Here is a 15,653-nt window from a genome sequence, read left to right on the forward strand (position 1 = left end):
CATGTTTGTTCACTGCCGCATGTGACTATAGTCATTTCATTTAGTTTTTCTTTGTTTTTAATTGATGACAGGACATACAGGGAGATATCGATAATGTTGTTCTTGATGTTCTGAGTATCATTGGATGTGTGGTGTCAGTTGCTGCCCTTGTCATCACCATAGTATCATTCTGTGCCATCAAGTAAGTCTTTAATATGTTTAAAGTGTCATAACCATCAGCACATAACTGGCTACATATATGTACATACTCCCTGTATGTAGGCCTACATATACATATGAACATACTCCCTGTATGTACATATATGTACATACACCCTGTATGTAGGCATACATATATGTACATACAGGGTGTATGTTCATATATGTACATACAGGGAGTATGTACATATATGTACATACTCCCTGTATGTAGGCCTACATATATATATGAACATACTCCCTGTATGTACATATATGTACATACACCCTGTGTGTACATATATGTACATACACCCTGTATGTACATATATGTACATACAGGGTGTATGTTCATACATGTACTCCCTGTATCTTCATTAATGCTGAAGGTTTGCATGATTTCAGTGTATTGAAAATATCTTTCAATGGGTAAAAAATTCAATTTGCTGCAAAAGTCTGTAACCAAAATGAAGATAAAAATTGGCCATAACTGACCAAGCTTTGTCTGTCTAGCCTATTTGGAGCAAAAGAGGTTAAATAATCTTTTGATGGATGACTTAATTTAGGCAGACTTTTGATCTTGGTTTGTCATTATAATAAAGGAAAAAGGAGGAGGAGGGTGTGATGGGAGTGCTAATAGTGTTTCTTTAGGCCTATAGCTATTCTGGTTTCCAAGATTGATATCAGCTTGATAATAAATCTCTGACATGCTCCTTTAGGGCTAAGTTGATGATGATTGTGATTGGTTCTGTAATGCAGGCCTAAATATTAATCCATTTGTCTTAACAAATTTAATAACTCAACCAAAGTACTTTCTTTCAATTTCATCCTCGGTAACAATCAGTACCATTAATGTTGTCCTTATAATGAATTTGTTGAGGCAATAAATATCTTATATATATGTATAGAGCTTTATGCTAATACTATGCTAATATTATGCTAATATTATGGAAATAGAACCTGAACTGGTAGCAATGTAGTTTGAACTGTATGCAACATATCAAGATTAATGTTGCACTTTAACTCATGGATTAATACAACAATATGTTTCTTTCTCTTTCAGGAAGCTCCGGTCCAAGCAACCTCAGCAGATTATAATTAATCTCTGCTTTGCTCTCCTTGGTCTCTACCTTTCATTCTTGATCGGGATTGACCGTGCAAATTTGGGAGCTGTTTGCATCATGTGTGGTGCCCTCATTCACTACTTCTGTCTCGCCACTGTTGCATGGATGTGTGTAGAGGCGATGAACATGTATATCTTGTTCGTTAAAGTCTTTGAATCAGGTGTCCAACATTTTATGAAGAAGGCAGCTTTGGTTGCATGGGGTAATCATTATTTGTATAAGTATTTAAGTTCCATATATTCAGAGGAGGTGCAATAGGGTTCATATCTATGGTGATGGGGGGGGGGGGGGAGGGGGAGGGAACAGGCAATGTTTGAGGGCCAGTGGTTCATGTGATATTGATTCAAAGGGTTAAACCACAAAATTACCTCCAAAATATCCAGAGTGACAAACTGGATCCTCTTTGCAATCTGTAATATACAAAGTAATGGACAGTTTGGAAGTATGATGCACCCTATGCAAGATCAATTAATGAAATCTAAACTTAATAAACTGTTACATTCATTTTTGACAGGTCTTCCTCTTGTGGTTGTGGTAGTATCGGTCGCTGTGAAGTCAGTAAATTACAGAGGACATTAGTAAGTAACATCCTGATGGGTTACAGTTCCTCTGTTAATGACCTTCAGTCTTGCTCCCAAATTTTAGCTTGTGAGAGTTGTTGTTTTGATCAACCTTCCAAATAATTTGGCATATATTTCAAGGCGTATTTAATTACACATTTAATGCTTTAGTGAGAGGGAATATATTTCAAGAGTGCTAATGTAATGTTAAGTTAAATCTGCTGATCATAAACATGCATAGACCTCAAACAATAGGTTACATCTGCTGATCATAAACATGCATGGACCTCAAACAATAGGTTAAATCTGCTGATCGTAAACATGCATAGACCTCAAACAATAGGTTATATCTGCTGATCATAAACATGCATAGACTTCAAACAATAGGTTAATTCTGCTGATGATAAACATGCATAGACCTCAAACAATAGGTTATATCTGCTGATCATAATCATGCATGGACCTCAAACAATAGGTTAAATCTGCTGATCATAAACATGCATAGACTTCAAACAATAGGTTAATTCTGCAGATCATAATGATGCATGGACCTCAAACAATAGGTTAAATCTGCTGATCATAAACATGCATAGACCTCAAACAATAGGTTATATCTGCTGATCATAATCATGCATGGACCTCAAACAATGGGTTAAATCTGCTGATCATAAGCATGCATAAACTTCAAACAATAGGTTAAATCCGCTGATCGTAAACATGCATGGACCTCAAACAATAGGTTATATCTGCTGATCATTAACATGCATTTACCTCAAACAATAGGTTAAATCTGCTGATCATAAACATGCATATACCTCAAACAATAGGTTAAATCTGCTGATCATAAACATGCATGGACCTCAAACAATAGGTAAAATCTGCTGATCGTAAACATGCATAGACCTCAAACAGTAGGTTATATCTGCTGATTATAATCATGCATATACCTCAAACAATAGGTTAAATCTCATGATCGTAAACATGCATGGACCTCAAACAATAGGTTAAATCTCATGATCGTAAACATGCATGGACCTCAAACAATAGGTTAAATATGCTGATCGTAAACATGCATGGACCTCAAACAATAGGTTACATCTGCTGATCATCAATATGCATGGACCTCAAACAATAGGTTAAATCTGCTGATCATAATCATGCATGGACCTCAAACAATAGGTTAATGCTGCTGATCATCAACATGCATAGACCTCAAACAATAGGTTAAATCTGCTGATCATCAACATGCATAGACCTCAAACAATAGGTTAAATCTGCTGATCATAAACATGCATATACCTCAACCAATAGGTTAAATCTGCTGATCATAAACATGCATGGACCTCAAACAATAGGTTAAATCTGCTGATCATAAACATGCATAGACCTCAAACAATAGGTTAAATCTGCTGATCATAAACATGCATAGACCTCAAACAATAGGTGAAATCTGCTGATCATAAACATGCATAGACCTCAAACAATAGGTTAAATTTGCTGATCATTAACATGCATGGACCTCAAACAATAGCTTAAATCTGCTGATCGTAAACATGCATAGACTTCAAACAATAGGTTATATCTGCTGATCAAAAACATGCATGGACCTCAAACAATAGGTTAAATCTGCTGATCGTAAACATGCATGGACCTCAAACAATAGGTTATATCTGCTGATCATAATCATGCATGGACCTCAAACAATAGGTTAAATCTGATGATCATAATCATGCATGGACCTCAAACAATAGGTTAATGCTGCTGATCATAAACATGCATAGACCTCAAACAATAGGTTAAATCTGCTGATCATAAACATGCATGGACCTCAAACAATAGGTGAAATCTGCTGATCATAAACATGCATGGACCTCAAACAATAGGTTAATTCTGCTGATCGTAAACATGCATAGACCTCAAACAATAGGTTATATCTGCTGATCATAATCATGCATGGACCTCAAACAATAGGTGAAATCTGCTGATCGTAAACATGCATAGACCTCAAACAATAGGTTAAATCTGCTGATCGTAAACATGCATAGACCTCAAACAATAGGTTATATCTGCTGATTATAATCATGCATGGACCTCAAACAATAGGTAAAATCTGCTGATCATAAACATGCATATACCTCAAATAATAGGTTAAATCTGCTGATCGTAAACATGCATGGACCTCAAACAATAGGTTAAATCTGCTGATCGTAAACATACATAGACCTCCAACATTAGGTTATATCTGCTGATTATAATCATGCATATACCTCAAACAATAGGTTAAATCTAATGATCATTAACATGCATGGACCTCAAACAATAGCTTAAATCTGCTGATCGTAAACATGCATAGACTTCAAACAATAGGTTATATCTGCTGATCAAAAACATGCATGGACCTCAAACAATAGGTTAAATCTGCTGATCATAAACATGCATAGACCTCAAACAATAGGTTATATCTGCTGATTATAATCATGCATGGACCTCAAACAATAGGTAAAATCTGCTGATCATAAACATGCATATACCTCAAATAATAGGTTAAATCTGCTGATCGTAAACATGCATGGACCTCAAACAATAGGTTAAATCTGCTGATCGTAAACATACATAGACCTCCAACATTAGGTTATATCTGCTGATTATAATCATGCATATACCTCAAACAATAGGTTAAATCTAATGATCGTAAACATGCATGGACCTCAAACAATAGGTTAAATCTGCTGATCATCATCATGCATGGACCTCAAACAATAGGTTAATGCTGCTGATCATCAACATGCATAGACCTCAAACAATAGGTTAAATCTGCTGATCATAAACATGCATGGACCTCAAACAATAGGTTAAATCTGCTGATCGTAAACATGCATAGACCTCAAACAATAGGTTAAATCTGCTGATCATAAACATGCATAGACCTCAAACAATAGGTGAAATCTGCTGATCATAAACATGCATAGACCTCAAACAATAGGTTAAATTTGCTGATCATTAACATGCATGGACCTCAAACAATAGGTTAAATCTGCTGATCGTAAACATGCATAGACCTCAAACAATAGGTTATATCTGCTGATCATAAACATGCATGGACCTCAAACAATAGGTTATATCTGCTGATCATAATCATGCATGGACCTCAAACAATAGGTTACATCTGCTGATCATAATCATGCATGGACCTCAAACAATAGGTTAATGCTGCTGATCATAAACATGCATAGACCTCAAACAATAGGTTAAATCTGCTGATCATCAACATGCATAGACCTCAAACAATAGGTGAAATCTGCTGATCATAAACATGCATGGACCTCAAACAATAGGTTACATCTGCTGATCGTAAACATGCATAGACCTCAAACAATAGGTTATATCTGCTGATTATAATCATGCATGGACCTCAAACAATAGGTTAAATCTGCTGATCGTAAACATGCATAGACCTCAAACAATAGGTTAAATCTGCTGATCGTAAACATGCATAGACCTCAAACAATAGGTTATATCTGCTGATTATAATCATGCATGGACCTCAAACAATAGGTTAAATCTGCTGATCATAAACATGCATATACCTCAATCAATAGGTTAAATCTGCTGATCATAAACATGCATAGACCTCAAACAATAGGTGAAATCTGCTGATCATAAACATGCATAGACCTCAAACAATAGGTTAAATTTGCTGATCATTAACATGCATGGACCTCAAACAATAGGTTAAATCTGCTGATCGTAAACATGCATAGACCTCAAACAATAGGTTATATCTGCTGATGATAATCATGCATGGACCTGAAACAATAGGTTAAATCTGCTGATCGTAAACATGCATAGACCTCAAACAATAGGTTAAATCTGCTGATCGTAAACATGCATAGACCTCAAACAATAGGTTATATCTGTTGATCATAATCATGCATGGACCTCAAACAATAGGTTAAATCTGCTGATCATAAACATGCATAGACCTCAAACAATAGGTTAAATCTGCTGATCATAAACATGCATAGACCTCAAACAATAGGTGAAATCTGCTGATCATGAACATGCATAGACCTCAAACAATAGGTTAAATTTGCTGATCATTAACATGCATGGACCTCAAACAATAGGTTAAATCTGCTGATCGTAAACATGCATAGACCTCAAACAATAGGTTATATCTGCTGATCATAAACATGCATGGACCTCAAACAATAGGTTAAATCTGCTGATCGTAAACATGCATGGACCTCAAACAATAGGTTATATATGCTGATCATAATCATGCATGGACCTCAAACAATAGGTTAAATCTGCTGATCATGATCATGCATGGACCTCAAACAATAGGTTAATGCTGCTGATCATGAACATGCATAGACCTCAAACAATAGGTTAAATCTGCTGATCATAAACATGCATAGACCTCAAACAATAGGTGAAATCTGCTGATCATAAACATGCATGGACCTCAAACAATAGGTTAAATCTGCTGATCGTAAACATGCATAGACCTCAAACAATAGGTTAAATCTGCTGATCATAATCATGCATAGACCTCAAACAATAGGTTAAATCTGCTGATCGTAAACATGCATAGACCTCAAACAATAGGTTAAATCTGCTGATCGTAAACATGCATAGACCTCAAACAATAGGTTAAATCCGCTGATCGTAAACATGCATGGACCTCAAACAATAGGTTATATCTGCTGATCATAAACATGCATAGACCTCAAACAATAGGTTAAATCTGCTGATCGTAATCATGCATGGACCTCAAACAATAGGTTAATGCTGCTGATCATAAACATGCATAGACCTCAAACAATAGGTTAAATCTGCTGATCATAAACATGCATAGACCTCAAACAATAGGTTAATTCTGCTGATCATCAACATGCATAGACCTCAAACAATAGGTTAAATCTGCTGATCATAAACATGCATAGACCTCAAACAATAGGTTAAATCTGCTGATCATAAACATGCATGGACCTCAAACAATAGGTGAAATCTGCTGATCATAAACATGCATATACCTCAAACAATAGGTTAAATCTGCTGATCATAATCATGCATATACCTCAAACAATAGGTTAAATCTGCTGATCATAAACATGCATGGACCTCAAACAATAGGTTAAATCTGCTGATCGTAAACATGCATAGACCTCAAACAATAGGTTATATCTGCTGATTATAATCATGCATGGACCTCAAACAATAGGTTAAATCTGCTGATCGTAAACATGCATGGACCTCAAACAATAGGTTATATCTGCTGATTATAATCATGCATGGACCTCAAACAATAGGTTAAATCTGCTGATCATCAACATGCATAGACCTCAAACAATAGGTTAAATCCGCTGATCGTAAACATGCATAGACCTCAAACAATAGGTTATATCTGCTGATTATAATCATGCATATACCTCAAACAATAGGTTAAATCTGCTGATCGTAAACATGCATAGACCTCAAACAATAGGTTAAATCTGCTGATCGTAAACATGCATAGACCTCAAACAATAGGTTAAATCCGCTGATCGTAAACATGCATGGACCTCAAACAATAGGTTATATCTGCTGATCATAATCATGCATGGACCTCAAACAATAGGTTAAATCTGCTGATCATAATCATGCATGGACCTCAAACAATAGGTTAATGCTGCTGATCGTAAACATGCATAGACCTCAAACAATAGGTTAAATCTGCTGATCATAAACATGCATAGACCTCAAACAATAGGTTAATTCTGCTGATCATAAACATGCATAGACCTCAAACAATAGGTTAAATCTGCTGATCATAAACATGCATGGACCTCAAACAATAGGTTAAATCTGCTGATCATAAACATGCATAGACCTCAAACAATAGGTTAATTCTGCTGATCATAAACATGCATAGACCTCAAACAATAGGTTAAATCTGCTGATCATAAACATGCATGGACCTCAAACAATAGGTTAAATCTGCTGATCATAAACATGCATGGACCTCAAACAATAGGTGAAATCTGCTGATCATAAACATGCATATACCTCAAACAATAGGTTAAATCTGCTGATCATAATCATGCATATACCTCAAACAATAGGTTAAATCTTCTGATCATAATCATGCATGGACCTCAAACAATAGGTTAAATCTGCTGATCGTAAACATGCATAGACCTCAAACAATAGGTTATATCTGCTGATCATAATCATGCATGGACCTCAAACAATAGGTTAAATCTGCTGATCATCAACATGCATAGACCTCAAACAATAGGTTAAATCCGCTGATCGTAAACATGCATAGACCTCAAACAATAGGTTATATCTGCTGATTATAATCATGCATGGACCTCAAGCAATAGGTTAAATCTGCTGATCGTAAACATGCATAGACCTCAAACAATAGGTTAAATCCGCTGATCATAAACATGCATGGACCTCAAACAATAGGTTTAATCTGCTGATCATAATCATGCATGGACCTCAAACAATAGGTTAAATCTGCTGATCATAATCATGCATGGACCTCAAACAATAGGTTAATGCTGCTGATCATAAACATGCATAGACCTCAAACAATAGGTTAAATCTGCTGATCATAAACATGCATAGACCTCAAACAATAGGTTAATTCTGCTGATCATCAACATGCATAGACCTCAAACAATAGGTTAAATCTGCTGATCATAAACATGCATAGACCTCAAACAATAGGTTAAATCTGCTGATCATAAACATGCATGGACCTCAAACAATAGGTGAAATCTGCTGATCATAAACATGCATATACCTCAAACAATAGGTTAAATCTGCTGATCATAATCATGCATATGCCTCAAACAATAGGTTAAATCTGCTGATCATAAACATGCATGGACCTCAAACAATAGGTTAAATCTGCTGATCGTAAACATGCATAGACCTTAAACAATAGGTTATATCTGCTGATTATAATCATGCATGGACCTCAAACAATAGGTTAAATCTGCTGATCATAAACATGCATAGACCTCAAACAATAGGTTAAATCCGCTGATCGTAAACATGCATGGACCTCAAACAATATGTTATATCTGCTGATCATAATCATGCATGGACCTCAAACAATAGGTTAAATCTGCTGATCATAATCATGCATGGACCTCAAACAAAAGGTTAAATCTGCTGATAATAAACATGCATAGACCTCAAACAATAGGTGAATTCTGCTGATCATAAACATGCATAGACCTCAAACAATAGGTTATATCTGCTGATCATAATCATGCATGGACCTCAAACAATAGGTTAAATCTGCTGATCATAAAAATGCATAGACTTCAAACAATAGGTTAAATCCGCTGATCGTAAACATGCATGGACCTCAAACAATAGGTTATATCTGCTGATCATCAACATGCATAGACCTCAAACAATAGGTTAAATCTGCTGATCGTAAACATGCATAGACCTCAAACAATAGGTTAAATATGCTGATCATATACATGCATGGACCTCAAACAATAGGTGAAATCTGCTGATCATAAACATGCATATACCTCAAACAATAGGTTAAATCTGCTGATCATTATCATGCATATACCTCAAACAATAGGTTAAATCTCATGATCGTAAACATGCATGGACCTCAAACAATAGGTTAAATCTCATGATCGTAAACATGCATGGACCTCAAACAATAGGTTAAATATGCTGATCGTAAACATGCATGGACCTCAAACAATAGGTTACATCTGCTGATCATCAATATGCATGGACCTCAAACAATAGGTTAAATCTGCTGATCATAATCATGCATGGACCTCAAACAATAGGTTAATGCTGCTGATCATCAACATGCATAGACCTCAAACAATAGGTTAAATCTGCTGATCATCAACATGCATAGACCTCAAACAATAGGTTAAATCTGCTGATCATAAACATGCATATACCTCAACCAATAGGTTAAATCTGCTGATCATAAACATGCATGGACCTCAAACAATAGGTTAAATCTGCTGATCATAAACATGCATAGACCTCAAACAATAGGTTAAATCTGCTGATCATAAACATGCATAGACCTCAAACAATAGGTGAAATCTGCTGATCATAAACATGCATAGACCTCAAACAATAGGTTAAATTTGCTGATCATTAACATGCATGGACCTCAAACAATAGCTTAAATCTGCTGATCGTAAACATGCATAGACTTCAAACAATAGGTTATATCTGCTGATCAAAAACATGCATGGACCTCAAACAATAGGTTAAATCTGCTGATCGTAAACATGCATGGACCTCAAACAATAGGTTATATCTGCTGATCATAATCATGCATGGACCTCAAACAATAGGTTAAATCTGATGATCATAATCATGCATGGACCTCAAACAATAGGTTAATGCTGCTGATCATAAACATGCATAGACCTCAAACAATAGGTTAAATCTGCTGATCATAAACATGCATGGACCTCAAACAATAGGTGAAATCTGCTGATCATAAACATGCATGGACCTCAAACAATAGGTTAATTCTGCTGATCGTAAACATGCATAGACCTCAAACAATAGGTTATATCTGCTGATCATAATCATGCATGGACCTCAAACAATAGGTGAAATCTGCTGATCGTAAACATGCATAGACCTCAAACAATAGGTTAAATCTGCTGATCGTAAACATGCATAGACCTCAAACAATAGGTTATATCTGCTGATTATAATCATGCATGGACCTCAAACAATAGGTAAAATCTGCTGATCATAAACATGCATATACCTCAAATAATAGGTTAAATCTGCTGATCGTAAACATGCATGGACCTCAAACAATAGGTTAAATCTGCTGATCGTAAACATACATAGACCTCCAACATTAGGTTATATCTGCTGATTATAATCATGCATATACCTCAAACAATAGGTTAAATCTAATGATCATTAACATGCATGGACCTCAAACAATAGCTTAAATCTGCTGATCGTAAACATGCATAGACTTCAAACAATAGGTTATATCTGCTGATCAAAAACATGCATGGACCTCAAACAATAGGTTAAATCTGCTGATCGTAAACATGCATAGACCTCAAACAATAGGTTATATCTGCTGATTATAATCATGCATGGACCTCAAACAATAGGTAAAATCTGCTGATCATAAACATGCATATACCTCAAATAATAGGTTAAATCTGCTGATCGTAAACATGCATGGACCTCAAACAATAGGTTAAATCTGCTGATCGTAAACATACATAGACCTCCAACATTAGGTTATATCTGCTGATTATAATCATGCATATACCTCAAACAATAGGTTAAATCTAATGATCGTAAACATGCATGGACCTCAAACAATAGGTTAAATCTGCTGATCATCATCATGCATGGACCTCAAACAATAGGTTAATGCTGCTGATCATCAACATGCATAGACCTCAAACAATAGGTTAAATCTGCTGATCATAAACATGCATGGACCTCAAACAATAGGTTAAATCTGCTGATCGTAAACATGCATAGACCTCAAACAATAGGTTAAATCTGCTGATCATAAACATGCATAGACCTCAAACAATAGGTGAAATCTGCTGATCATAAACATGCATAGACCTCAAACAATAGGTTAAATTTGCTGATCATTAACATGCATGGACCTCAAACAATAGGTTAAATCTGCTGATCGTAAACATGCATAGACCTCAAACAATAGGTTATATCTGCTGATCATAAACATGCATGGACCTCAAACAATAGGTTAAATCTGCTGATCGTAAACATGCATGGACCTCAAACAATAGGTTATATCTGCTGATCATAATCATGCATGGACCTCAAACAATAGGTTAAATCTGCTGATCATAATCATGCATGGACCTCAAACAATAGGTTAATGCTGCTGATCATAAACATGCATAGACCTCAAACAATAGGTTAAATCTGCTGATCATCAACATGCATAGACCTCAAACAATAGGTGAAATCTGCTGATCATAAACATGCATGGACCTCAAACAATAGGTTACATCTGCTGATCGTAAACATGCATAGACCTCAAACAATAGGTTATATCTGCTGATTATAATCATGCATGGACCTCAAACAATAGGTTAAATCTGCTGATCGTAAACATGCATAGACCTCAAACAATAGGTTAAATCTGCTGATCGTAAACATGCATAGACCTCAAACAATAGGTTATATCTGCTGATTATAATCATGCATGGACCTCAAACAATAGGTTAAATCTGCTGATCATAAACATGCATATACCTCAATCAATAGGTTAAATCTGCTGATCATAAACATGCATAGACCTCAAACAATAGGTGAAATCTGCTGATCATAAACATGCATAGACCTCAAACAATAGGTTAAATTTGCTGATCATTAACATGCATGGACCTCAAACAATAGGTTAAATCTGCTGATCGTAAACATGCATAGACCTCAAACAATAGGTTATATCTGCTGATGATAATCATGCATGGACCTGAAACAATAGGTTAAATCTGCTGATCGTAAACATGCATAGACCTCAAACAATAGGTTAAATCTGCTGATCGTAAACATGCATAGACCTCAAACAATAGGTTATATCTGTTGATCATAATCATGCATGGACCTCAAACAATAGGTTAAATCTGCTGATCATAAACATGCATAGACCTCAAACAATAGGTTAAATCTGCTGATCATAAACATGCATAGACCTCAAACAATAGGTGAAATCTGCTGATCATAAACATGCATAGACCTCAAACAATAGGTTAAATTTGCTGATCATTAACATGCATGGACCTCAAACAATAGGTTAAATCTGCTGATCGTAAACATGCATAGACCTCAAACAATAGGTTATATCTGCTGATCATAAACATGCATGGACCTCAAACAATAGGTTAAATCTGCTGATCGTAAACATGCATGGACCTCAAACAATAGGTTATATATGCTGATCATAATCATGCATGGACCTCAAACAATAGGTTAAATCTGCTGATCATGATCATGCATGGACCTCAAACAATAGGTTAATGCTGCTGATCATGAACATGCATAGACCTCAAACAATAGGTTAAATCTGCTGATCATAAACATGCATAGACCTCAAACAATAGGTGAAATCTGCTGATCATAAACATGCATGGACCTCAAACAATAGGTTAAATCTGCTGATCGTAAACATGCATAGACCTCAAACAATAGGTTAAATCTGCTGATCATAATCATGCATAGACCTCAAACAATAGGTTAAATCTGCTGATCGTAAACATGCATAGACCTCAAACAATAGGTTAAATCTGCTGATCGTAAACATGCATAGACCTCAAACAATAGGTTAAATCCGCTGATCGTAAACATGCATGGACCTCAAACAATAGGTTATATCTGCTGATCATAAACATGCATAGACCTCAAACAATAGGTTAAATCTGCTGATCGTAATCATGCATGGACCTCAAACAATAGGTTAATGCTGCTGATCATAAACATGCATAGACCTCAAACAATAGGTTAAATCTGCTGATCATAAACATGCATAGACCTCAAACAATAGGTTAATTCTGCTGATCATCAACATGCATAGACCTCAAACAATAGGTTAAATCTGCTGATCATAAACATGCATAGACCTCAAACAATAGGTTAAATCTGCTGATCATAAACATGCATGGACCTCAAACAATAGGTGAAATCTGCTGATCATAAACATGCATATACCTCAAACAATAGGTTAAATCTGCTGATCATAATCATGCATATACCTCAAACAATAGGTTAAATCTGCTGATCATAAACATGCATGGACCTCAAACAATAGGTTAAATCTGCTGATCGTAAACATGCATAGACCTCAAACAATAGGTTATATCTGCTGATTATAATCATGCATGGACCTCAAACAATAGGTTAAATCTGCTGATCGTAAACATGCATGGACCTCAAACAATAGGTTATATCTGCTGATTATAATCATGCATGGACCTCAAACAATAGGTTAAATCTGCTGATCATCAACATGCATAGACCTCAAACAATAGGTTAAATCCGCTGATCGTAAACATGCATAGACCTCAAACAATAGGTTATATCTGCTGATTATAATCATGCATATACCTCAAACAATAGGTTAAATCTGCTGATCGTAAACATGCATAGACCTCAAACAATAGGTTAAATCTGCTGATCGTAAACATGCATAGACCTCAAACAATAGGTTAAATCCGCTGATCGTAAACATGCATGGACCTCAAACAATAGGTTATATCTGCTGATCATAATCATGCATGGACCTCAAACAATAGGTTAAATCTGCTGATCATAATCATGCATGGACCTCAAACAATAGGTTAATGCTGCTGATCGTAAACATGCATAGACCTCAAACAATAGGTTAAATCTGCTGATCATAAACATGCATAGACCTCAAACAATAGGTTAATTCTGCTGATCATAAACATGCATAGACCTCAAACAATAGGTTAAATCTGCTGATCATAAACATGCATGGACCTCAAACAATAGGTTAAATCTGCTGATCATAAACATGCATAGACCTCAAACAATAGGTTAATTCTGCTGATCATAAACATGCATAGACCTCAAACAATAGGTTAAATCTGCTGATCATAAACATGCATGGACCTCAAACAATAGGTTAAATCTGCTGATCATAAACATGCATGGACCTCAAACAATAGGTGAAATCTGCTGATCATAAACATGCATATACCTCAAACAATAGGTTAAATCTGCTGATCATAATCATGCATATACCTCAAACAATAGGTTAAATCTTCTGATCATAATCATGCATGGACCTCAAACAATAGGTTAAATCTGCTGATCGTAAACATGCATAGACCTCAAACAATAGGTTATATCTGCTGATCATAATCATGCATGGACCTCAAACAATAGGTTAAATCTGCTGATCATCAACATGCATAGACCTCAAACAATAGGTTAAATCCGCTGATCGTAAACATGCATAGACCTCAAACAATAGGTTATATCTGCTGATTATAATCATGCATGGACCTCAAGCAATAGGTTAAATCTGCTGATCGTAAACATGCATAGACCTCAAACAATAGGTTAAATCCGCTGATCGTAAACATGCATGGACCTCAAACAATAGGTTTAATCTGCTGATCATAATCATGCATGGACCTCAAACAATAGGTTAAATCTGCTGATCATAATCATGCATGGACCTCAAACAATAGGTTAATGCTGCTGATCATAAACATGCATAGACCTCAAACAATAGGTTAAATCTGCTGATCATAAACATGCATAGACCTCAAACAATAGGTTAATTCTGCTGATCATCAACATGCATAGACCTCAAACAATAGGTTAAATCTGCTGATCATAAACATGCATAGACCTCAAACAATAGGTTAAATCTGCTGATCATAAACATGCATGGACCTCAAACAATAGGTGAAATCTGCTGATCATAAACATGCATATACCTCAAACAATAGGTTAAATCTGCTGATCATAATCATGCATATGCCTCAAACAATAGGTTAAATCTGCTGATCATAAACATGCATGGACCTCAAACAATAGGTTAAATCTGCTGATCGTAAACATGCATAGACCTTAAACAATAGGTTATATCTGCTGATTATAATCATGCATGGACCTCAAACAATAGGTTAAATCTGCTGATCATAAACATGCATAGACCTCAAACAATAGGTTAAATCCGCTGATCGTAAACATGCATGGACCTCAAACAATATGTTATATCTGCTGATCATAATCATGCATG

At 35.7% G+C, this 15,653-nt stretch overlaps 1 protein-coding gene across 3 annotated transcripts in view; it reads left to right on the top strand.

Annotated features, from left to right (window-relative positions):
• Positions 1-15,653, top strand: part of LOC139959023 (uncharacterized) — a 71,602-nt gene that overhangs the window by 47,120 nt on the left and 8,829 nt on the right. For all 3 annotated transcript variants that reach the window (XM_071956535.1, XM_071956537.1, XM_071956536.1), the window contains exons 16-18: positions 72-181; positions 1,241-1,503; positions 1,816-1,879. In XM_071956535.1, coding sequence (XP_071812636.1) covers positions 72-181; positions 1,241-1,503; positions 1,816-1,879 — 437 coding nt within the window. The remainder of the gene's footprint in view (positions 1-71; positions 182-1,240; positions 1,504-1,815; positions 1,880-15,653) is intronic.

The sequence above is a fragment of the Apostichopus japonicus genome, chromosome 18 (assembly GCF_037975245.1).
Source record: "Apostichopus japonicus isolate 1M-3 chromosome 18, ASM3797524v1, whole genome shotgun sequence".
Lineage (NCBI taxonomy): Eukaryota > Metazoa > Echinodermata > Holothuroidea > Aspidochirotida > Stichopodidae > Apostichopus > Apostichopus japonicus.